The 26727-nt window shown below is 35.6% G+C and overlaps 2 protein-coding genes across 17 annotated transcripts in view; both read right to left on the bottom strand.

Annotated features, from left to right (window-relative positions):
- LOC138698620 (gastrula zinc finger protein XlCGF17.1-like) overlaps positions 1-10085 on the bottom strand; it is a 40204-nt gene extending 30119 nt beyond the window's left edge. For 4 of the 8 annotated variants that reach the window (XM_069824686.1, XM_069824685.1, XM_069824688.1 and 1 more), the window contains exons 1-4: positions 9781-10079; positions 9062-9159; positions 8773-8910; positions 3682-3764 (exon numbers count right to left, since the gene is read on the bottom strand). Coding sequence is in view for 3 of the 8 variants with exons in the window: in XM_069824693.1 (XP_069680794.1) it covers positions 3682-3764; positions 8773-8910; positions 9062-9159; positions 9885-9939 (374 nt within the window). In the remaining 5 variants the exon portion in view is untranslated. Of the gene's footprint in view, positions 1-3681; positions 3765-8772; positions 8911-9061; positions 9160-9780 lie in introns of all 8 variants that reach the window. The other 4 variants (XM_069824693.1, XM_069824694.1, XM_069824687.1 and 1 more) reach the window with 4 other exon arrangements.
- Positions 10086-11433: 1348 nt separating this feature from the next.
- On the bottom strand, positions 11434-26199 carry LOC138698623 (zinc finger protein OZF-like). Of its 9 annotated transcripts, none has more exons than XM_069824705.1 (5): positions 26126-26199; positions 22019-22153; positions 18793-18933; positions 17111-17190; positions 11434-14507 (listed from the first exon to the last, which is right to left on the bottom strand). In XM_069824705.1, exons 2-5 carry the CDS (start codon positions 22118-22120, stop codon positions 13562-13564), a joined length of 1269 nt encoding a protein of 422 aa, XP_069680806.1. In that variant the 5' UTR covers positions 22121-22153; positions 26126-26199; the 3' UTR covers positions 11434-13561. The 9 variants fall into 9 exon arrangements, with proteins under 9 accessions (XP_069680806.1, XP_069680805.1, XP_069680800.1 ...); XM_069824704.1 differs by having other exon boundaries at positions 26055-26140; XM_069824699.1 differs by having other exon boundaries at positions 26013-26132.
- Positions 26200-26727: the final 528 nt, after the last annotated feature.

Genomic DNA, 26727 nt, shown 5'->3' with positions numbered 1-26727 from the left:
TGCTCGTAACTGCAGAGGTTATATCAGCGTCGCCGGATGTGCCGGAATTTTGTCCCGCAGGAGTTCTTCTATATGCCAGTAAATCTACTGACATGAGCCTGTCGCATTTAAGCACACTTAAATGCCATCGACCTGTCCCGGGATCGAACCCGCAACCTTGGGCATAGAAGGCCAGCGATATACCAACTCGCCAACCAGGTCGACGCTAAGGGTGGTGCTACGCTATAATAAAAATAATACTGTACATGTTCAGTATTAATTTATGCAAAAAAAACCCTTTTTGTAATAAAATCTGCATAATATTCGTTTATTGTATATAGTATTACATATCACGAGTCGACCAGGTTGGCGAGTTGGTATAGCACTGGCCTTCTATGCCCAAGTCTGCGGGTTCGATCCTGGGCCAGGTCGATGGCATTTATGTGTGCTTAAATACGACAGGCTCATGTCAGTAGATTTACTGGCATGTAAAAGAACTCCTGCGGGACAAAATTCCGTCACACCAGCAACGCTGATATAACCTCTGCAGTTGCGAGCGTCGTTAAATGAAACATGACATTTCAACATATCACGTGATATTGATAAGCACTTTATTTTAAGAACATATATTGTTGCTGCTGCTGTGAGAATGCGAAAATCATTCAAATGCTAAATTGTCAATTTTGAAGCAAGGTGTGTTCTTAAAAGAGTGCTTAGCAGAAAGATTTCCATTTCCAGTCCATTATTGAAAGACAGCGTCCCTTTCTTGTTTTTGTTTTTTTGCAAGGCAATGAATGGTCTGTATTTGCCCAACAGTAAACCACACAGCTATGTTTCGAACACTAACTTTGTCTTTTTTCAGAAACATTATCTCAACTTTTTCATTAAAGTTAATCATTTGCGTTTCTGTGACATTTTAACACACGACACGAACTTCACAAGAAACATATACAATATTCGCTTTTAAGAAGAAATACAGTAACTTACTTAGATAACTAACACGCAACAAAGGGTGACAATAGACAATTCTGTACATTACTGATTTGAATCCCAGAAATTGCAAATTTTCTTTTCACACTGCCAATTATTCAAAAGGTTTTTTAATTTGCGATGAGGACATGATTTTTAGTGTCCGCATCTTTTATTGAGAATGCCCGTTATGAAGAAGTAACATCTACACTCTACGCCATGTATTTCTGTCAAGGTCTTGAAAACTGTCTGTTATTTAGGGTCTCCAATATTCAGAGCAGTCTGTTACAAGACGTTTTAGTGTACACATATATTAAGCTAAATATCCTATCACTGAACTGTTCAAAATGATGATGAGTGGCTAAGACGATGACGATTATGATAACAATGATAATTCATGTAATCCACATGTTTTAATCAGTGCTTATGAAAGAAATAATCTTTATCCCTAACAAAGTTTAGCAAAGAGTTGCAAATTTATGCCCTATTAACTTAATAATAAATTAATTCTACACTGTGTACATCAGAACTAAACTATCTTAAGAATCTGAGATATGAGGCATGCAGCATAAAGAAATTAAGACTGTACAAAACCCAGTACTCAAGACTTAGTTCGGGATATATGCCAAAACAACACTCATCAACTCAACAGAAATTGAATTATGTATTGAAACTCTGAACTCCTATATCTAGACAAGCATTTGCTGCACAAGCAAATTGGACATCATCAGAGTCACTGCTAGGTAAAAGATACTCAATGGAGAACGAACCAACAGAACAATTCTCATCAAATACGAAGCACAGGATACTTAAAAGTTAAGAAACCAGTCAGTAGAAGATAGTCTCACTAATCCAGTCTTGGTAAACAGGAAACTCCATGTACAATGTGGACGCTGTGAATTCGTATGTAGGCCTAGCTGGACACATGTGAAGTTGTCTAATCTATAGTGGAGCAAAAGACTGGATTGGAATCCTCAATCATGAATTCACTCACAAAAACGTTGAAAAAGGTTAGCAATATATAAAGTTGGAGTTTGTCAGAATGAGCTCGAGTGGACACTCTTAACTGGAATACGACAGCAACAGTTCAGAGAGCGTTACAGAAGTCTCTCAAAATGTATATTGTTACCGGTATTTATTGTAATAGAGGTCCGTTCTTCCTCTGCTCTAAATCAATTACATGCTCTCAACAACGACACTCTATAACAGATGGCTTTATGGTTTGAATCTAATGATTTCTTGCTTAATCAAGAAAAAACTATCAACATAACTTTCAGCCTAAATTATCTAATAAATAAGGACAACAGACTCAACTACACAAAATTTCTGGGATTTTTTATAGACTCTAGTTTAACATGGGATAAGCACATCGAATACATATGCACAAAGCTATCAAGAGTTTTATATTTGTTGAAGAAATTAACGACTTGCGTTTCTCAAAATTATTTAAGATGTGCCTACTTTTCTTTCTTTCAGTCGATAATCCGATATGCCCTAATTTTCTGGGGAAATGGAACCAAAATTGGAAGCGTCTTGATTTTACAAAAGAAAGCCATTAGAATTTAATGTAAATCAAACTATCTGGAACACTGTCGGCCACTTTTCAGGGGCAATCACGGATTTTAACAATTATAAATTTGTATGTATGTATGTATGTATATATATATATATATATATATATGATCTAGTACTTTACATTCGACAAAATATCGACAATTACTCATTAGTGGCCAATATACATGATCATGAAATTAGAAATAGTGAACAAATTAATATTCCATATTGTAGATTACACAAGAGCAACACAAACTTTTTAATTATGGGGATGAAATTATATAATAAGCTCCCAAGTCTGTATTATAAATTACCAATCAATAGCTTCAAAACTAGATTTTACAATTGGTTATTAAATAATCCTTTTTATTCTGTTGCTGAGTTTTTCAACACAAATTTGTATGAAATTGTATTTTAATAAATAAGTTTAATTGCAATTTAGTTAGTTTTCTTTAATTTAAAAGTTTCAAATTATTTCATGTTTTAATTGTATTATTTAAATTTTACTGTTTCTTTTTTCAGTGGTCCACACCTGTGGAGTAACGGTCAACGCGTCTGGCCGCGAAACCAGGTGGCCCGGGTTCGAATCCCGGTCGGGGCAAGTTACCTGGTTGAGGTTTTTTCCGGGGTTTTCCCTCAACCCAATAGGAGCAAATGCTGGGTAACTTTCGGTGCTGGACCCCGGACTCATTTCACCGGCATTATCACCTTCATATCCTTCAGACGCTAAATAACCTAGATGTTGATACAGTGTCGTAAAATAACCCAATAAAATAAAATAAATTTTTTCAGTGTTTTATAAAATTTATTTAAACGTTTTTCAATGTATTCTGACGAACCCTAAAACTGTATGTCTAATGGCCAAATAAATTGAATTGAATTGAATGACTAGATTTATTATATATGGAAGCGTACTTAATTTATGTGGCCTATTTATTTTGTATTATTAAGAATCAGTGAATTAGAGTTTAAATTTTGTCTGTTACGCTCCACATTTAAAGTTCAGCTATACATTGTTAAATTTATTACAAAAGTAAACTTAACAGTAGGGAAGCAAGCATCAGAAACTGTTTGCTAATAGCTCTGTTTATATTTCTTTCAAGTTTAAATATACTTGCACCACAGTTAACAGTAGAGTGAGGAAAGTAATTAAGTCCAATCTGTGTTGACGACACTCACCTCTCAGTCAAGACGTCATGTTCCTCTTTTGTTACATCTAGCTTCAGATCCTCGTTAAATATGTCCAGCTCACATGCCCCGTTCTGTGAAAAATTAAACATACCATACAGAAATAATATTCTATCAAAGCAGAAGATGACTGAGTCTCTCAAATGTAAAATATTTGAAAGCCCATAAAAATCCAAATTTATATATGCAGATTGTTTCAACCCTCCATGTAATATTTTATGTAAATTTCTATTTTAAGAGTCCACACCTGTGGAGTAACGGTCAGCGCGTCTGGCCGCGAAACCAGGTGGCCCGGGTCCGATTCCCGGTAGGGGTAAGTTATCTGGTTAAGGTTTTTTCCGGGGTTTTCCCTCAACCCAATATGAGCAAATGCTAAGTAACTTTCGGTGCTGGACCCTTGACTCATTTCACCGGCATTATCACCTTCATTTCATTCAGATGCTAAATAACCAAAGATGTTGATAAAGCTTCGTAAAATAACATACTTTTAATGTTAGAATTTAATTAAATACCTTACTCTATGCCGATGATCAAGTCATAATTTCCAATTCAGAGAATAATTTACAAAGAGGATTATATACATTAAATAAAATCCCGATTTACCACGAAAATCGTCTGTAGCTGCATTTAGATTGCAACAGGCCATGATTGTTTGGCCAAACACCTGCATAGAATTGGAATATATCAGTCCCCTAACTCCCATTGTGCAACTCAAACTAAAAAATGGATTCGGAGCACCTCAAAATCTGTGCTTCAGTGGTTGGTCATGATAATATCTTTGAAAAATATTGGAGTGCAAGAGGTCAAATGACTTTATTGTCAAACGCCTGGCATTAGAAAACAACAACAACATTAAATAAAATATTAAAAGATTTTGGGATGGAAATTTCAGCACAAAAATCAAGAGTAATTGCAATTTTAGGACAAGACCCAGTCAGAAGTAAGATAATACACAATAACCAATGCCTCGAACAAGTACAAAATTTCAATTATCTGGGTTGTGAAATATCTTATCAAAATGAAAAAGATGTGAACAAGAAAATTAGCAAATTTACACAAATTCTAGGAATAATAAACAATACATTAAAAGCTAAATTAGTACAAAAATCTATAAAAATAAAAATATATAATACACTAGCATTAACCTCCCTTTTATACGGAAGCGAGATTTGGACATTAAAGAAAAAAGACATGAACAGAATCAAAGCAACGGAAATCAAATTTTTCAGGAGGACAGCAGGATATACTCTTTTAGACCGAAAAAGGAATGAAGAAATTTTAGAACAATTAGAAGTAGAGTCAGTAGAAGAAAAAATCAGCAGATACAAAATCAATTGGCTAGATCATGTAAGAAGAATGGAAAAATCAAGAATCCCAAAAATTATGATGCAGTATAAACCCAGAGGACATCGTCGACCAAGAAGACCTTTTAGAAGACTGCTAGATGGGGCCGAAACAGGTCTGCAGAGGCCTAATTCGTGGATTTTTATTTTATTAGGTTATTTTACGACGCTGTATCAACATCTAGGTTATTTAGCATCTGAATGAAATGAAGGTGATAATGCCGGTGAAATGAGTCCGGGTCCAGCACCGAAAGTTACCCAGCATTTGCTCATATTGGGTTGAGGGAAAACCCCGGAAAAAACCTCAACCAGGTAACTTGCCCCGACCGGGATTCAAACCCGGGCCACCTGGTTTCGCAGCCAGATGCACTGACCATTACTCCACAGGTGTGGACTATTCGTGGATGATGATGATGATGATGATGATGATGATGATGATGATGACGAAAATAACCTACTAAAATAAAATCTTTTTTAAGATCAAGATATCGCTATATGAACACTCATATTCTTCATAATAATGTGATAAGCGAGGAATGTCACTGTACAATCAAATGTTACTTGGCCTAGCTTCAGAAAGGTGTGAAAATTGAGTGTCTACATTATCTCCGACGACCCTGACAAACTGTATTGCTTTCAAGCATGCCACATGTAAAAAGTTACTTAGTAAAGATAATTTGGAATGGAAAAAATATTAAAGAGATAACCTACAACAATACTAAATAAAGGGAAAGACTTCCTTACATTTAACTCTGTCCAAAATGCTTTGTTGTGAAATCAGTCACTCTTAGACTGAGTGCATGTTGAGTCGCAGGCGATGTCAGACAAGATAGTGCAGGATAAGAACGCAATGTGAGCGTAGTTTGCACAGTAAGTGGGGTTGCATTCCTAAAACCAACTTCACGAATGCAGATATATTATAGAGTGTAACTTAATGACTTTTTCAAAATTTGGCGGACGTAGAGGGTGATATGGTGAAGATTTCTTATCAGGAAATGAGAATTGGAGTATCTACAGCATTGTGATGATGAACTTTCTACGCATTCAGTAGTCTGGAATGGAATTCACGGGAGGTGAGCACTATGGCCCAGCACTGCGACCTGTTACGATCTATTGCACTAATCCTCAAATCATTGCAATAAGTGAAAGTCTCAGGAATCTTCTATGCCACATCAATAAATTTAAGAATGCAGTTATATTGTCAGACTCCAAAGCAGCTATTCTATCAATAGTCTCTAAACATACACCTTCATCTCAAACAGCAGAAATAACTAAAATGCTCTCTCAATTAATATCACTCAATAAAAGAATTGTATTCCAATGGATACCATCCCATTGTGGAATCCTGGGAAACGAGAATGCGGATGCTTTAGCAAAGAAGGGCAGCACTGCTACTTACAGACCTGTTACTAAATCTACGTATTACTCTGCGAAAAGATTTATTAAATCTACATACTTAGACTTCAACAAACAAAATTTGATAACACAATCTCAAGGGAAAAAATGGAACTATCTGCATCACAATCCACAGTTAATTCCCGATTTACCACGAAAATCATCTGTAGCTGCATTTAGATTGACAACAGGCCATGATTGTTTGGCCAAACACCTGCATAGAATTGGAATATATCAGTCCCCTAACTGCCCATTGTGCAACTCAAACCAAGAAATGGATTCGGAACACCTCAAAATCTGTGCTTCATTGGCTGACCATGATAATATCTTTGAAAAATATTGGAGTGCAAGAGGTCAAAATGACTTTATTGTCAAACGCCTGGCATTAGAAAACAACAACAACAGTCTTCAAAATAGGCTGACTACAGTAAGGTTTGCTGCATACCCAGATTTCGAGCAAGCAACCCCCTCTCGTCACTAAGTCTGCTCCCTCCGTGCGTCGAGGCAATGCTATGACGAAATGATGTAGATGTCTAATATGGAGAATAAACGGGAGAACCCCGAGTAAAACTCCAATCAGCGACCTCATCCACCACAAGTGTTACTAAGGATCTTTCAATGAAAAATCCCACACCTGACCGGGACTCGAACCCGGGACACATCCAGTAGGCTAGTATGTGATAGCAGCACGATGGTCCTCCATCGCACTTCGATCACCTGGCCCACGTATCTTCAGGCACAGAATAATTGGAAGGGGATGCCCAGTCCCTTGACCTCATCCCCTGACTTTTTCCTTTGGGGTTATGTGAAGGTTATTGTGTATGCAACATCGGTAGAAACAGTAAATGAGCTTGTTGAGAGCATCTTTACAGCAGTCGGCAGTGGCATAGCCAGCGGGCGAGCCAGGTAGGCCCAGGCCCACCCAAAAAATATGCGAATATTTGCGTTTTTTTAATGGAAAATACTCAACATTAAAACTAAATCATGGATCCAGAGCAATAGTTACAGTCTATAGCATTAAGATAAGAAGTAAAAATTGCGTTAATTTCTTCAAGAGCCAAATTAACTGTGTTGGACTGGGCATAAAAAATTGTTTGGCAGTGATAAAAAGAAGGAAGCCATGGAGGCTACTGAATTGTTACATCAGCTAGAAACACTTGACACCTTATTTTATTTGGTATGTTTAGACGATATTCTTGCTCTTGCAAATTCATTATCGGAAGCACCTCAGTCTCCAAAAATGGATATTAGGAAATGTTCGCCCTTCATTAAGGTAATGATATAAAACTTTCCAAACCTCTGAAACGAAGAAAAATTCGACAATCATATCAAGCACAAGGCTTTGTAATCTAGCAATTCTATCCATCGACAGAGAGAGAGAAAAGTTGGGATTTGTTGAAGGACCCATCATCAGCGATCGACAGATTCGTTGCTAGGAAATCTCGACAGCTCCAGTTCAGCTTATGAAGCGTTTGTATAGGTATGCCTTGCATGATTGTGTATCATAATTTTGCATGTTATTATATAAGACTTCCGAGAATGAGTTTCAAGAGAATTGACGGCAATGTCAGGAGAGGGGTCAGGTACTTTCTAAACCCTGTATATCTGGCCCACCTAAAATAATTAATCTGGCTACCCCACTGGCCGTTGGTACAGTACCATAAGAGAGGAACGTGGAATCTTCCAGTGAGTGAGACAAAACATGGTTTGTCCTTACTTGCTATGTAACGAAGTTGACAGTCATCACATTGAACATTTATTGTAGGCCTAAATGTAAAGTCAATAAAGTTCCTCAAACTATTGTAATGCTTTATTTAGCCTACGGAATGCGTACAAAGTTCGCCATCACAATAACAGAAAAGCAACATCTTACAGTGCTATAGATTCTACAGTACGATTCCCATTTCCGGTAATGGGTTTTTCTTGATGAAAATTTTTCACTGTATCACCCACTACGTCCCTCCCAATTTTGGAAAAGTCATTCAGTTACTCCCTATAGAGAAGTAATATATGAAGAAATGTTTCACGAATATTTATTCTTATTCCAAAGCACAATATTAGCTATGAATTCGTTTCTTATTGTCTCCAAATTGGGTATGGTATTTCGAAACAGAAATCCGACGAATAGATTGTAACAAGCTCACCTTTGTTAGTGAGTAGGCAACTCAGCAGTTAAGTTAATTGGATATAAACCAAGGACCAAATAATCAATTGCGCGCCAAGAATATTTAACAATTTTTGAACAACCAAATCATTCCAAACTAAACAGAGAATGAATATTTAATGAAAAGAATCCGTACTCAGTAAGAGAACGATAAGATCCATGATAATTCATTCAATTCACCTCAGCTTCATTTTTCACTACAGGAAATTTATCTTCTGTAACAGATTCTTCACGTTTCACCTCCGATGTGAAATCATAGCTGCCGTCCATGCATTCCTGTTTTATCCACGCACATTGCGGATTAAACAAATTTCCTTCCTGCAAAACATAGAGAAATTGCAAAATGATTATCGGTTTTACGTTTTTAATGAGTTAAAGAATCTGGATCAGCGTCCAATGCAGCACACATGCGTACCACTCAGGCATAAATATGGAAAACAAACACATTGATAAATGCTTTTTTATTTACCTGTAACGAAGGCTTTCTCTCTTGTGCATCTGTGCCAGAATTTCCTCCACAAGCCAGCGGGTCTACGTCGGGCTCATTTTTGATCACATTCATCGTAACTGCACAGATATACTCAGATATTGATATAGCCTACCTATATATAAGTTATATATGTTTAAAGAATTGTTCTTTAATGATATGCCATGCTTGGAATTTCGTATTCACTTAGGCTATTTACCAAAACAGTTAACTTAGCTGTTGTTAATAATAAAAAAAATCGCTATTGACTGAATTTATATTCTTGTCTTTAATGCAGACTTAAGCCTATTATGCTTATTTCACATACACAGAATGTGTTAAAGGGACTATTATCAAAATATCCGAAAGACACATTTATGAACAACGTTATTTTCTTAAGTACTGACATAAGAGGTCAGGTATTGACCCAATCATAACCTGCTATACCGTAACGAAATCTCACCTAACCTAAAAGACTAGTACCGTATAAATTATAATAGCCTACGGTTGTAACCAAGTCCCGAATGATGTAAGAACAATATTTTCTTAAATATTGTTTAACTTTCCGAGACATTGCATACATTAACATAGGGTACTATTTCGTGACGGAGAAAAGAACCAAAACACTTACGGTTCCGGTATTAAGCTCTACACAATGTTTCGTCAATATATATATTTATTTATAATTCCATTATGACTACGTAATAATTTAATGAACTCACCAACTAAGAATATATATCAAGAAATGAGAGACTATAATATATCAAGTACATATCTAATTACAACGTGTGATTTGAGGCCCAATGCTAATTCAATTACCCATCACCATAATTAAGGAAGCCAATATCCGAGCATAGACTATCTGGATTGTCTTCAATCATATCTTTCTTCTAGGAACATGTGACACTCAACAACCCCTCTAAATACCGCAGTTTCTTTTATAGAAGAATTGTAAGCAAAGCGTGACGAGCACAGCATCCATTAACAGCGTTAGGAGTGGCTGCGTGAAACACATTCTATTACAGCGGTCTCTAGAAAAATTCGTAGAAGTAATGTTCCAGTGTTTGAAAAGTTGTAGCATTGTTAATGGTAGGGAAATCTGGTTTTTTGTCATTTAATTATCCCCAAAACTAGCCCAAACTAACCTTGTCACAGTCTCACCTCCTACCATTTTGGTCCAGAGATAATTCTCATATTTAATTATACGAACCTCAATTATTCCCTTGGTCCAGGGAAAATATTCGTAGAAGGAAATATGTAGACCTATGATGAAAATTACCAGCACTGCATTATTAGCATCTCATTGGATAAGATAACAGACGACTTTCTCATGCGTCGCAGCTTTTATGGCTGTATGGTGTAACAAAACGAAGAATAACGCACTTTAGTTTTTTTGGGGTTATTTTACTACGTTGTATCAAAATCTAGGTTTCGTTTTTTATATTATTATTATTATTATTATTATTATTATTATTATTATTATTATTAGTTGGTTATTTAACGACGCTGTATCAAATACGAGGCTTTAGCTTTCTTCTGTACTACGAAAAATATAATTAAGAATCCACAATATGACTCATGTCATTTCTTGCACTCACTTCCTGTCACCTTCTATACACCCTCCACTCCAGCATATTCAATTTAGAGAGATACTAACATACCTCAATAGTAGTTCACCTTACTTCTAACCTGCATAGACTAGATTTGATTGTCTTTGTTTAGCATGTTTACACCTTACATGTTTCTTCGTTTTTTATTACTTTTGGTTTCCTCGGGCAAAATCCATTTTCTTAGGTTAGCTTATATTTTTTTTTAGATTCAATTTTCCAGTGTTAGTTTTAGTTTGTTCTGCTTAGGTTCGGTTTCCTAAAATTTCTTTCAATTCCGAGATTCTATTTTATGTAACATTATATAACATCAAGGATAAACAGGTATACTACTATTAAGTCTATACACGATTCTTGCGTTTTATATATATATATATATATATATATATATATATATATATATATATATATATATATATATATACAGAATGCTTTTTTTTTTCTGACCAAATGCACCAGAATGGCGTTCCACCACAATTTTTTGTTGTAGATCTCATCATGAAACCTAGATGTGTATCAATAATTAATTTTTTAACTTAATTTCGTTTTGTACTCTGCCTAGGCCTTGAAAGTGTTAAAGTTTGATGAAAAAGAAGTTAAAGCGACAAAATTCCTGTGCACTGGACAGTAATCATCTCTCCAACTACTTTATGTTCTACACAGAATTCACCACCTTTTTCTCCAGTACACACACAGTAAAAATAACATACTAACAAAAGAATAAGAATAATATTTATTCAAGGATATGGAGGGGGAAATATAAATATAAATACGATAAACTGAACACGCAAATATTGAATTTCTTCCTTTACTCCTCTCCAAAATTACACAATAAAATTATTCAGCAATAGCAGACAACCTTATTTATCGAAACTGTTGGAGATAGTTATATTCGTCTATACCAGAGTAATAACAAGATTTCATAAGGAAAAAAGCTACAAGAAGAAACATACTTGTGTATACATCTTACCACAAAGCTATGGCAATTAATACAACATGCAAATGAAACTAACTCGCAGGGATACATTAAATACCGCTCGCAATATTACGACAATGTAACTGATAAAAACATTTTAACTTCATTTTTGCATCACAATCTATAAAGTTATATTAACCTCAGTTCTACAGAAATGTATTAGGATACACTTCATCGTCCCCAGGAAACAAGCTTCCGTTCTAATATGAGATAGTTTTCCTCCTTAAATATCCGTAGCATTCACAATTTTATTGATGATCCTGTACACACCTCGTTCACAACTGATGGCTACACGCGAGCCTCACGTGCATTACTGAAAATCGGAGTTCAGCGAAATTGCACAATTAAAATCTGGATCATTTCGAATTTGTTCCGAAACTTCTTGTACATGTGAATCTCAAATATTTGTGATTTTTTAACATCTGTCATAGGAATTCTGATAATGTAGAGCTGCATCTCCACGGTTAAATTTTCCATGCATATACACATGCAATCTGGGAAGAATATTCAAAGAATAAAGTTTAAAACGCGTGTTCAAGTAAAGGTACGGTCACACATCGCTACTTTTGCAGCGCAACTTTTGTACTGCAGCTGCAAAAGTTGCGTGTCGTGTTCACACGTAAGCCAAAAGTAGCGCGTTGCACGCTACTTTTCGTGCTGTGCAACCTGAGTGCAGCAAAAGTTGCAACTGGAGGTTGGGAGTCTGTTCACACACAAGGCGCTACTTTTGCAGCCGCAGTCATGCTGCAGGTTCCCATCTCCATTTTGTGGTTATGTTCGCATTATTAAGAAACTCATGCGAAAACTTGCTTTCTATTATTTGCTTTTCTGTCGTATCTACTATTCAAAAATTGACATTTTTACTATAAAGCTTTTAAAAACGCCTATATACTTCAATGATAACCAACAGCATATTCACGTAATCAATGTTGGCAACCCTCCTATTTGAAACTACGCTACGGAAAATTTAGAAAATGAATTATATCGTCAGAAATTATGCTCAGATTGTGTTGTGTATTTAATAACTGTTACAAATAATTTATTTTCATCACATTTAACATTAAAATATATCCAAACAATAAACGTTCATTGGCACATTTGGGTGGTAACACTGGTTGCAACCGCAGCAAAAGTCTCAACAAAACCGATGTAAAAAATGCTGCGGCTGCAACCCTGAGAATCCTGTTCACACGTCGCTACTTCTAAGCTGCGCGCAGAATGGAAAAGTAGCGGGCAGCAGGTTCGGCAGCCGCTACTTTTCGGGTTGCACCATTGTTCACACGTCGCAGTTTTTTGTACTGCAGCGCTGCAAAAGTAGCGACGTGTGACCGTACCTTTACATGCGTGAAGATTTTGTGTCTACATAGTACACCGTTTTGAACGTTACCTTGACTATGTGTATATATATTAATTAATATAACATCAATCTTGCATGCATTGCTTGAATGCTTAAAGTTGAAAGGAAAGTTGAACCGTATAGATGACCTTAATATACACATAGAGTATGACTGCGATTTCTGAGAAACTTGACGAATTCTACACAAGTATCACTACCAATACTAAATTAAGCGACATTCACGAGTCCGTATGTCATATATGAAATTCAAAATTCCAATTCAAAAGAAGTTTGCAATCTGATTAACAGTCCCCATTTCTGAGAATGGGCTTTCTTACCAAAACATGTTTCACACTGAGACATAAAATGACACCTGAAACTCATTCGTGACGCAATGATTCTTACAGCACAGAAATAAACTTGAACTAAGTGTTCCTGCGTGCTGACTTTGAATTTTATAATGCCCAATGATGGAAATGAATTACCCCACACTTTATCTTGCCAAAAATTGTGTAACTTTCAATTTGTTCCACGTGTTAATGCTTCGATGATGTAAGATGTATGGGAATACAATTTTTAAAAATTCAATTGCTTGTATGTTGTTGTTCGTGTCTTCTAAGATGCGACCATCGCGAGAAACATTTTCCACAAGCTTTGCATTTGAAAGGCTTCTCTCCGGTATGCATCCGTTCATGACTTTTCAGGTTGTCGGACTTCGAGAAACAGCTACCACAAACATTGCATTTATAAGGTCTCTCACCCGTGTGCTGCCTCTCATGAGTTTTTAAATTTCCTGACTGTGAGAAAGTTTTACCGCAGAAGTTACATATGAATGGTTTCTCTCCTGTGTGCTGGCGTTCGTGAATTTTCAGCACGCCAGCTTGCGAAAATCTTTTCCCGCAGGTATCACATTTGAACGGCCTTTCGCCCGTGTGCTGCCGTTTATGAACTTTGAGATTTCCCGAACGTGAGAAGAAATTACCGCATATGTCGCACTTGAAGGGAGTCTCGCCGGTGTGCTGGCGTTCGTGATTTTTTAGATGTTCCAATTCTGAGAAGCACTTTTCACAAGCTTCGCATTTGAATAGTTTTTCACCTGCGTGCATGCGCTCGTGGTTCATCAGATGTTCCAACTTGGGGAAACGATACCCACAAACATTGCATTTAAATGGTTTTTCGCCAGAGTGCTGACGTTCATGAATTTTCAGCCATTCCCAACTCGAGAAGCATTTACCACAAGACTCACATTTGTACAGTTTTTGCCCTGTGTGAGTTTGAACATGCCTCTTGAGATGATGCAAGTGTATAAAAGACCTCCCACAAACATCACACTTCACTGCACTGTCGTCTTTTTTCGTGTGATGTTGTCCCTCCAAGCTGTCTTTTTGAACACACTCTTTATTGTGAAGTTGACAGTCAATATTCCTTCCACTGTCAACGTTATGAGAGGGGCCATCATTTTTGGAATTCTGCTTACAGGTGCATTGTAGTGTTTCTTCACTCGATAATCCGATGTGTGTGTCAGAAATGCTATGATGAAAATATCAAATGAGTGTGTGTAACACTTGAAGTTGTAAGAGCATGTCATATATTGTTTCAAAAACAACTTTCAATAATGCATCAATTTCTAATACACATAAGATTTCCGTTCAGAATTTAATATAGACTATGTTTCTCAAAAATTTGAGTTACCAATCATTTGCTGAGAACTACTATCTCATAAATATATATTGATCATTTTCTTAATTAATAGCAGTGTATATCTCCAATAAATGATTTCTTAGCATCGCCACAGATACACTTGATTGTACTTGTCACTATCTCTCTAACTAGAGAGTTCTTGAAATTTATATTTTCCCCACCATTCATAAAATATTTTGATATGATACCTCTTGCACAAAAGGGGAGATCTATAACTGAAACTTGATTAATATATTTCAGTATTATTTTTATTTATCCTGGTAATAATGAACAGCTTGACTCGTAGACATTTTGTTTTTCAGCATTAACTTCCCATGATTGTATGAGAAGATTCGAAGAGAACGGCAGTTACGTAGACCTTCGGCCCTCCCCCCCCCTACTACCAATAATGCATAGCACAATGTCAATACGGCGGTTGCTGTCCTCTGTGATACATCGAACTTTTCTGTTGATTTTCGAGTTCATTTTTTTTCTGGTTACTATATGCTTATTTAAGTTGTGTTAAATCTCGCTAGTGGTTTTATATTTTATTTTATCCGTCTTAGTATTTATTTTATCATTGTAAATATTTTTGCTTTATTACTATTATTATTATTATTATTATTATTATTATTATTATCTTTCATAAGCAATATCAGTCTTCGTATTCCAGCTAATGATTTAAGATTTCATAAATTGTTTTATAATAAGAATCCTAAATCTCTCTCTCCGGTCTGCAGATGCATTAAATATGCTAATTTGCATGGATTCAACTTGGATCCATTTAATGTGTAGTATTTCTTTGAGTTTTTAACTCACTGATCTAATTTTAATAATTATTTGTCCATTTTTTTTTTCCTTGCATTTGGTCAATTGATTAATGTAGACTATTCCATTATTTCAATTATCTTATTGTACTAATTTTATAATTTTATAATTTTTATTTGATCTATGATTGATGTAGACTATTATATTGTTTGTATTTCATCTCACTGCCATTTTCTATCATTCATTCTCATCATCATTTGTTGTTTTGTTCTGTTTTGTATCGTGCTAAACTTTAATTGGCCTTGTGCTGTTGTTTTGCACGTTAATATTCTAAATAAATAAATAAATAAAATAAATTATTACTATTATTATTATTAATGAATTAATTTGTATTACCATCTTTGTATCTCTCTGTCATGGATATTCTATTATTATTATTATTATTATTATCATTATTATCATTATTATTGTTATTATTATTATTATTGTTATTATTATTTCTAACATCAACTTTATTATTGATCTCTTTAAAATTTATGTAGACTACTGGACTGTACCCGAGCACGAGCATATGCTCATTTCGGGTATATATTCATATATATATATATATATATACTTTCAAATGTAAATTGTGAATAAATTTGAATTTGAATGTTTGATAAAGTTCCACATTCAAAGGTGTCCATTATCACGGATTTTTCGTAATTATTACGAATTTTCTTCCACTATTATGACACGAAGGCCAAAAGGAAAAATTATAAAAATCAAAATTAACACTGCAAAAAAAAAAATTCTATTTCTTCTAAAAAGAGGAGAAAAATATGTTAAGAACTAATTTATTATACAGCAGGAGTTGTAGATGGTATTAATCATCACTTGAATATTTCTGTGGCCAGGAGAAAAAAAGTCTTAAGTCAATTTTTTGTGAAAATTATATTTTTATATATTCTGAAAGCAGAAACAATTCTCTACAATCTGGTAAAACGGTTAAAGTCAAATAAGACTCCTGACTGGATTTATAGAACGTTACCAAATGTCCTAAGTACTTTTTGAATCGAGCACACACAGAATTAAGGACTTAAGAATATTTAATACTTTATTCCTTACAAACATCACATGTTTACTTTCCATGCTTCCCTATTAAAAAGGTCTAACTTGTATTTTAGCTATTTTAGCACATACTGATGCCCTTTCCTTTTAAAACTTTAAGCACCAGGTAAACAGTCCTATAATTGTTTAAGACCCATTTTGCATTCCTAATAATTTACATTTCTCATTTATTTTGACATGAAAAAGGTCTTATGTTTAATAGTTCCTTCTGCTCAGTTCAGGTTCTAGTCTTAAAAGGGCTTAAGTGCGGCTATTTTTGGAAATAATCAAGAAAATTGTTAAATGAGCAACATTACTTATTTTAGAATAAATATAAACAAATAATATCCAAGAAAAACCTCTTCATTAAAAAAAAATCTATAATTGACAGCAATTTCAATATTTCTACTGTTCTCCTGGAAAGTATAAAAGTTTTACTTAAGACCTTTCCTCCCGGCCACAGATTTTATACAAAGAATACCAGGCTTGGTTCATGAAGGTGAACTGTTTTATAAATTCTAACTTTCAGCCTTTTTTGAGAGCAGCCCTACTTTCGACAATTCATTAAATAGGTCAAAGGGAAGATTTGCACTTACCTCTCACTCAGGGATTCGTCATTCTCTTGCCTTGCTTCCACATTCGAGTCCTTCACAGTGTATACGTCACATAACGCCTCCTAAAAGCATTCATAAAAGAGAGAATAATTGATACAGGGTTATAGCAAATTTAGACAAAAAAAAGCACACAAACCTCTATATACAATATAAGACTCAAAAACTACATTAACAATTTCTGTGTGAATGGTGGTACCTCCCTATATAATGGGGTATTTACTGATCCCATTAAACTGCATTCTACAGTGAGTCTTCGCCATCATGTTCGCGATGATTGACTGGCTACGTGCCTGGTTGGAGGCCATGCTTCTGCCGCTAAGATGACATGTGTGCTGATGCACCTAGTCAAGGCTATTCCCATTCATATCAACACTACGACGTCTATAAATAAAACAGTTTATCTGTAACCTGGCCTCTGGCAGCATTCGTTTAGCTGAGATGGAGAACAGATAGTTTCGTCATGGTAAAGATTATTCATTAAGGGAACGTATTTACATATATAACACGTACATAAAGAGTCGTGGCTGGTCATGATAGCATCTTTGAAAAATATTGGATTGCAAGAGGTCAAATGACTTTATTGTCAAACGCCTGGCATTAGAAAACAACAACATAAAGAGTAGAAAATTGTGTGCTTCAACGAGGCGAAATTAAAACGTAAATTTCTTGGCAGGCCGTACCCTCTAGAAAAACAATATTAAGGTTATTTAATAGATTCAATGAAACAGGTTTTGTAAATGACAGAAAAAGATGACAAAAACGCCGTGTTCTTAGGAGGAAAAACTAGATGAAATTGGTGTGGTATTAGAGTGTAGCGCACGCAAGTCTCTGAGACGTTTAGCACAGTAGACAGGGATCGAACCCAGGTCCTTGGTTCTACGTATCAAGCGTTCTTATCAGCTAAGCCGAAGTTCAATCTCTATCCTCCAGTGTTTTTCCCTTTGTGGCCTGACTCTAAGTTCAACATGTATATTGACATTTTTATATTGTCAACTGCCATTATACAAGGAGCGCACTCAGTTGAGTGACTTGGTGGCCGGGATTCCACAGTAATATGTACTGTTCCTCGAAGAATCTATGTAAGGATTAATTTTTTTTCGGTCCTACAGAATACGTCTGTTATCTAACAATTAATATTAGAGGAGAAAAATTTACTCCGGTGCCGGAGATCGAACCCGAGTCCTTGGTTCTACGTACCAAGTGCTCTAACCACTGAGCTACGCCGAAGTTCAATTTACAGCACCGGATCGAATACCTCTCCTTCAGTGTTTTTCCCTTTGTGGCCTGACATACAATTATCGAAACTAAAACCATACAGAATTCCATCATGTCATGAATTACAGTCCCAAAATTACAATCGCAGGCTTAATTTTTGTAATTAGGTGTTAGAAAAAGTAAATAATGAAGAACTTCATCCCCGATAGATTTTTTATGAGGCTTGATTTCATCTGCATAGCCACTCGGCATCACAGAATGACAGATATTGATCATCGGAGAACCAGATACTGAGCATGAAGCTCCATTGTAAGTTTTAACGAATTAAGTTCCGCAAGCACGTCCGCGGCCTCCTATCGGGCACGTGGTCAGCATGACGCTGAAGACGCACTGTAATAGTAGTAGTACTGCAGTGATAGCACTTTACTTAATGAAGCTACTCAACACACCTCAGCTTCACACTTGGCCACAGGAAGCGTTGCTGGCATGGGAGACACCTCAGCCTTCACCTCTGATGTCTGTTCATAGCTGGGGTCCACATACTCCTCCTTTATCCAAGCCGTGTGTGGAGTCAATAAATTCCCTTGCCTCTGAACAAACACACAACATAATATCGCAATATATTATTATTTGTTAGAAGTTGATTCGTGTTATAACCTAAACTCTGAACATATAGCTAATTCGTTATCTCGTGAAACCGAATGCATTCGTACCCAGTAGCTAATAGTAAGAATCTTATGGTTCAATTCAATTCAATTCAATTTATTTGGCCATTAGACATACAGTTTTAGGCTTCGTCAGAATACATTGAAAAACATATAAATACATTTTAAAAAACACTAATAAAAGAAACAGTAAAATTTAAATAATACAATGAAAACATGAAATAATTTGAAACTTTTAAATTAAAGAAAACTAACTAAATTGCAACTAACTTATTTATTAAAATACAATTTCATACAAATTTGTGTTGAAAACCTCAGCAACAGAATAAAAAGGATTATTTAATAACCAATTGTAAAATCTAGTTTTGAAGCTATTGATTGGTAATTTATAATATTGACTGGGGAGCTTATTATATAATTTCATCCCCATAATTAAAAAGTTTGTGTTGCTCTTGTGTAATCTACAATATGGAATATTAATTTGTTCACTATTTCTAATTTCATGATCATGTATATTGGCCACTAATGAGTAATTGTCGATATTTTGTCGAGTGTAAAGTACTAGATCATATATATATATATATATATATATATACATACATACACAAATTTATGATTGTTAAAATCCGTTATTGTCTGAAAAGTGGCCGACAATGTTCCAGATAGTTTGATTTACATAAAATTCTAATGGCTTTCTTTTGTGAAATCAAGACGCTTCCAATTTTGGTTCCATTTCCCCAGAAACTTAGGGCATATCGGATTATCGATTGAAAGAAAGAAAAGTAGGCACATCTTAAATGATTTTGAGAAACGCAAGTCGTTAATTTCTTTAACAAATATATAACTCTTGATAGCTTTATGCATATGTATTCGATGTGCTTATCCCATGTTAAACTGGAGTCTATAAAAAGTCCTAGACATTTTGTGTAGTTGAGTCTGTTGTCCTTATTTATTAGATAATTTAGGCTGAAAGTTATGTTGATAGTTTTTTCTTGATTAAGCAAGAAACCATTAGATTCAAACCATAAAGCCATCTGTGATAGAGTGTCGTTGTTGAGAGCATGTAATTGATTTAGAGCAGAGGAAGAACATAGGAAAGTAGTGTCATCTGCATACATAATTGTTATTGCTTCAATGAATTCTGGAAGGTCATTTATTCCTATTAAGAATAATAGAGAACCAATAGAGGAGTGGCGGGGTAAGGGAGTTAGCTAGTTGCAAGCCAAAGCGTAACAATAAATGTAAGCATCTGTCCACTTTTTCCTTCCACTCACTCACAGGTAGGTTTCACGAGATACCGCACGGCCTATACCTATCAACAGTAGCAGCACAAATGAAACCTAAAAAAATCGTTTAATAATGAACAGACTGGACAGCATGACAGTACAATGAGAACTAACGAATAGAACCAACGACTTCCTTTTAAATTTCAAAATTACTGTTTCATACTCCGGTTTCTTATATACACTGAGCAACATTTTTTTCCGCCAGGCAGTTGTTTATTATGAAAATTAAAGCAGTTTACAGAAACCTCCCTCACATACACTTTCAACATCTCGTGGCGTCTGAAATATCCATTTCTGACCACTGGTTCCTGATGTCAAAATGCTCAGTATGGAGAGAGTCCTCTCTCATTTGCATAATTTTGACCCTGAAGGTTGGAGACTCCCTGTAAATATATATTTTTTTATAAATCATATGCCCAGGTCTTCAGGGTTGTCAGAAACACAATACTATACATACAATAATCAGACATTACAATAAGTAATGAGTGAAGATTATGCGAACAGAAAACAAGAATGTGGAGTTCAGACAAATTATACACATATACAGACACGAAATAAATATAAGGGAGACTATAATGTATGTACGATAAACATGGTTTTCCATGATTGCCACAAACTGTTTAATGGTTGGAGTGACTAATTCTGGAATAATGTCACGCATTCCAAAACTTTTAAAAATTGTAACAACAATTGTACCCCTCACTCCGATCATGAATAACTTAAGGTACGGTCACACGTCGCTACATTTGCTGCGCAACTTTTGTACTGCAGCTGCAAAAGTTGCATGTCGTGTTCACACGTAAGCCAAAAGTAGCGTGCTGCACGCTACTTTTCGTGCTGCGCAACCCGAGTGCTGTAAAAGTTGCAACTGGAGGTTGCGAGTCTGTTCACACACAAGGCGCTACTTTTGCAGCCGCAGTCATGCTGCAGGTTTCCATCTGTCTGTTGACTTCTCAATATACATTTTATGGTAATGTTCGCATTATTAAGAAATTCATGTGAAAGCTTACTTATCTATTATTTGCTTTTCTGTCGTATCTAGTATTCAGAAATTGACATTATTTTTACTATAAAGCTTTTAAAAACGCCTATATACTTCAATGATAACCAACAGCATATTCACGTAATCAATGTTGGCAACCCTCCTGTTTGGAACTATGCTACGGAAAATTTAAAAAATGAATTATATCGTCAGCAATTATGCTCAGACTGTGTTGTGTATTTAATAACTGTTACAAATAATTTATTTTCATCACATCTAACATTAAAATATATCCAAACAATAAAAGTATCATTGGCACATTTGGGTGGCAACACTGGTTGTAACCACAGCAAAAGTTTCAACAAAACCGATATCAAAAATGCTGTAGCTGCAACCCTGAGAACCCTGTTCACACATCGCTACTTTTAAGTTGCGTGCAGCATGAAAAAGTAGCGGGCAGCAGGTTCGGCAGCCGCTACTTTTCGGGTTGCACCGTTGTTCACACATCGCAGTACGAGAGTTGTGCAGTTTTTTGTACTGCAGCACTGCAAAAGTAGCGACGTGTGACCGTACCTTTACTCTATTCATATCTATACCCTAAATCCCAATTCTATTCTCATTAGAGCAATAACATCACAATCCCATTACCTTGACCTGACCTGTTACATACCTGACGCATTGTGGAAGAATACATACAAGTTTCATACAGAAAATAAATCTTAATGAACACCTACAAATTTACCTCTGACAAAGGCTTTTTCTCTTCTGAATCTGTGACATCAGTTGCATCAGTTCCTTCTAAGGCCAATGGGTCGGCCTCTGGCTCCATCTTGATCACATCCATCGCAGCTGAGTGGGAAGGGTCAGAAACCCACACCTGTTTGTAAAATACCATGTGTAGAGAACTGCTTATTTAGTTTTGGTACAAAATAGTTTAATATTCTTACAGAGAGAGAGGGAAAGGAGGGGGAGAGGGAAGAGAGGAGAGGGAGGGAGGGAGGGAGGGGGAGAGAGATTCTCGAAGTGGAGGAGGCTGCCTCAATTCCTAAGGCAAAATCTATACTTAACAGTGACAACATCTATGGCTCCCTTGCTTTCCTCAAAGCACATTTCAGTGACCTTCCAAAATATATTGAGTGCTTGGACTCTTCATCACTACAACTGAAAGATGCAATTGGTGTCATTGACTCGCTTCTACAGAAACAAGTACCAGGACCCATGGGTGAAGCAGTCACATTAAAACTGAAGAAAGTATTGCAGAGGAATCCAGGGTTTGAAAAAATTAAAAATGTGTGCTTCATTCTCCAGGGGGAAAGCTTTAATTGTCAGTTACTGTGGGTACCTGCTGCAGTGGCAGCGATGAAATTTGCACTTATGATGTCATGTGCTGTCAAAAGAACCATTTCGTCCTTCAAATGTATTTTAAGAGACACTAGAAAAAACTTCTCAGTCGAGAATCTTGAAAAGAATTTGGTCATATATTGCAACCAGGAACGGTACCAGTAAATAATGTTCTTTTGTTTGTTTGTTTGCTTGTTTGTTACTTTCTAAAACAGTTCTTATCAACTTTGAACACATTTAATTCAAAAGTTTTGTGTGCTGTACCTTTTGTCTATTAAAAATTGATATGTATGTAGTTATATCAAGGCAAATTATATTATATAAAATGTTAATTGTTACAATAATTTATTCAAACTATAAATAATGTTGAAGGGGAAAGAGCAAAAATTTCGAAAATTATTAATTTCTATAAATAGTTTGGTTTTTCAAAAGGTCAGTTTCGTGGTCCATGTTCCCTTAATAACTGTATAGCCTATTTATTTTTTAAGAATAACTGTAAGGATACATTTTTAACGGCCTGGCAGCTTTTGCGACCCCTTTCACAGGTTGGACATAAAACCTAAAAAATCTATTTCACCTATTCCAAAAACCTAAAATGGTCTTTTTAAAAACTTAAAAATCCGGTCAGACACCAATGGGATCAGGCATTGCACTCTTTGATTGTTGGCGGTGTAGGAATATTCACTTAATCCTAAGCATTTAGCAAGTGAACTAGAGAACATAGGAGTAAAATCTAGAATCCGTGTAACTACTTGAGCGATTATTGCAACAGTCTGGCCTGCAGTTGAGAATAACAGTTATCCCATGTACAAAAGAATAGGTTAGCTTGTCTTAGCTTAGCTCCTATTTCAGTGACAAGGATAGAGGGTTTAGTAAGGAGATATTATCCTTTGTGTAAACGATTAGGTTCGCTTGCCTTACCTTGGTCCCTAGTTCAGTGACAAAATTAGTGTTCAGTAAGTCAATAGCTATCTCTTGTACTACAGATTATTACTTGGATTATCTTGACTTAGCTTAACCCTAGTCAGTAAAATTTTGACTCGTTCCACATCTTAAAGCTTCAATGCTAATCTAAGCAGATCATTCAATGTTACTTATGTCCCACCCACTATAGAGACATAGGCCAATTTTACACATATTTAGTATAACTTGTTGCTTCTTTGACAGGTTAGGTTTGGTTAGTTTAGGTTTTTGTTATAGCCTACCTTCCATATACGATTATAGCGCAACATTGGCAGTGATAAAAGTGAAATATTCGTTCAGTGGGCATTGGATACTCTACATTCACCGTAAGATCTATAGAATATAATAAGTGAAATGAAATTAAAATAATAGCCTACTGTCCCCTTCTAGTTCTTGTTCTATATTTAGGGCCGAATTCATAGTCAACACTTATCGTAAGGAAACCCTTAAGCAGTTGCTTGTAATAATTTCCAATTCATAAATCCCATTGAAGTGAACACTTATTCAAATAAGGTAGCTTGTCAGCTTACTCAAGTGTTTCCTCATATGCATTATAATCAGGTGATTCAATATACAATAGATGATGATTATGATTTAATTTAATTTATTGAGTTCTGTAATTAAAATAAAAATGAGTTTCGGCAAGCTAAAGATATATCAGAGATACGGAAAACCCTTTAGAGATGTATAATGATCAACAATTTAAGAGGAGATACCGTTTTGACAAGAACACTGTTGTGAATATTCTGGTGTCTCTCATTTCGATTCACAATACAACCATGAGGCTTACCGATTTCGCCACTGCTGAAAGTACTGCTTGCTTTGAGATTTTATGATACAGCAGCGTTTCAGGTAGATTTAAGTGGCATTTTTTTGGAAAAGTATTCACGTCCCAACAAAATGTTATTTGCATTTTTGTTTGTATTCTACCCAAGGAATAAGCTGTTAAAATTTGCGTAATTATATCATTTCCACTTTGTTTAGCATAAAAATAACTGAAAAATAAATTAAAATGATTTGCTTACAGGAATATTTCTGGAGTTTGCATTAAACTCAACTGCAATTTTGTTCCATGTCAATTTCTTCTTTTGGAGAGAATAATTATCATCATTTGTTTTTACTTTCGACGATATCTCCATATTTCATAACTAGTTATCTTAGCTCACTTCTTTCTTTTCTGTAAAATGCTTTCTGGATATCTTGTATAATTTTTAGCTCTATAATATATTTTTCTTGTGTATGACAATAATGCCGACTTAATTTGAAGGCGCTGGAAAACAATTGAATGTAGGAAAGCGCTCACGTCTAGCCATGTTGCCATATTTCTTTCGATGTCAAGGGAATGCTCAGGGCATATGAATGAGTAGCGTCTCTGCAATACGATCTGAAATAAGTGCTAAGGAAATGCTCATTACTTAAGTGTTTCCTCATTTTATAAGTAACGACTATGAATTCGACCCTAAACCAATAACAGCCTGACTGACTTCAATATTTTACGTCATCTGTGACGTAATATATGGCAGTTGATATGAAATATGGAATATAATTTCAACTGAATCTGGGACTTTATGTAGGACTAATACCGTTTCGGAGTATCGACAGTTCGCAGGTTCGAATTCTATCTTGAGCTGTAGTAAGTGTATTCTCAAAGTAATAAGATTCTTTGTAATACAGAATGTTCACAGTTGATAGCAATGACACAAGGCAGAAAGGCAACAAAATAAGGAAGAGATTTGGAGGGGAGGACGAAAGAGAGAAATATTGACAAAGATGGAAGATATTTATGTTCTAACCAGCTTCAAATTTATTTTGTCAAAGCGTTCGCGCAACAACGGCACAAGTAGCGTTATACGTATTCTAGTGAACAGAAAATGTCGCGTTGTGTTCTAGACGTTTACCGAAGATCGGTTAGAAAATGCTTTTTTCCTTGCCCTGCATTCTCGCACTCGTTCCAGTCTACTCTTTCTAGGTTTTTTCTCAATTTTCGGCGGTTCATTTGCACGTTTTCTTTCACGCCATGCTCTCGTTCGTTCAGCCCCTGATTTTGGCATACTTCATAGCAAAAGCTTCTCAACAATGTAACGTCATTCACTGGTTTTGATTGTATAATGTCGCAACACTATACGGAAGACGCACTGGCTGCCAGTAGCCCCACTATCACTGATTAATGCATTAATTTGTGTAAATTGGTGAAAACCGCAAACATCGACAACATTGCAACGTACAGAAATCCGTAACAAGACGTAAAGCCCTCTTACGACATCCATCATAGAATTTTGTTTCATAGTCTTCGTATCGTATCCTGCCTAAAGTTTCACTTAAATATCTTCCTCTTAAGCAAAAATTACACAAAGCAATATGACCAACTATTTAGCGTGAACTGAAATTCTTAAACATCTATACCCGTAATACAAAATTAATTACTCGTATACCACCATCAACAATACAGAATGAACTGCAATTCAATACTGAACTGAAGCTAAAATAGTAGCTCCTATCACATTAACACTTCGATGAAACGAATGCAAATACAAGGTTATTGTACATGTCAGAATATGGAGTCCGGTATTAAGGTACCCGTGATATTTCTCTCCTTAATTCCGTCGAGGCCAAGTTCGGGGCACGGCCGTAGCCACTGCCATCGTGATCTAATACAGGCCACAGTTTCTCTATACTGTGTACAGGCCGTAAGGCAGACCACGTGACTCGCTTAACAGCTGATCGCGAAGGGCGGTCTTTCAACCATATGAATTAGTTGCAGTACATGAAAAATTACATATATTTCTCTGAAATGCAGTGTAATCGCGTCAGTAAAATTTTAAACTGATTGTGAGACACATGAGACACAATTCACTTGCAACGTAAGGTATAATATTATTTTTGGTGTGAAAATTACGTTGTTGCAGGCAAAGTTCGTACCGGTATGTGTAATACCTGCCTTTATTTCGATTAAATATTGCGCCCTTATGTGGTTAAGTGAATTTTTGGTGTTATAAACAGTAAATATGTGTAATAATATACACGTGAAAGTGAAACATTGACTGGGATGTAAAGTAAATTATGATCAGGCCTAAGTGCAGCGTTACTGATGTTACTCTTGTCTAATCCATTATTGTTAGTTTACCGTATTTGTTTTATTAAATTTAA

This window comes from Periplaneta americana, chromosome 4 (genome assembly GCF_040183065.1).
Source record: "Periplaneta americana isolate PAMFEO1 chromosome 4, P.americana_PAMFEO1_priV1, whole genome shotgun sequence".
Lineage (NCBI taxonomy): Eukaryota > Metazoa > Arthropoda > Insecta > Blattodea > Blattidae > Periplaneta > Periplaneta americana.
The sequence above is the reverse complement of the archived record's forward strand: the minus strand, read 5'-3'. Positions and strand labels throughout refer to the sequence as shown.

Excerpts from the sequence above, each read along its gene's own strand:
- LOC138698623 (XM_069824696.1), bottom strand. The coding sequence starts at position 25,631 with ATGCCAAAATCAGGGGCTGAACGAACGAGAGCATGGCGTGAAAGAAAA. Across the intron at positions 17,191-18,792 it reads TGGCCAAGTGTGAAGCTGAG|GAGGCGTTATGTGACGTATA; the intron begins GTGTGTTGAGTA and ends GAATGCTTTTAG. Across the intron at positions 14,508-17,110 it reads GACGAATCCCTGAGTGAGAG|CATTTCTGACACACACATCG; the intron begins GTAAGTGCAAAT and ends TTTTCATCATAG.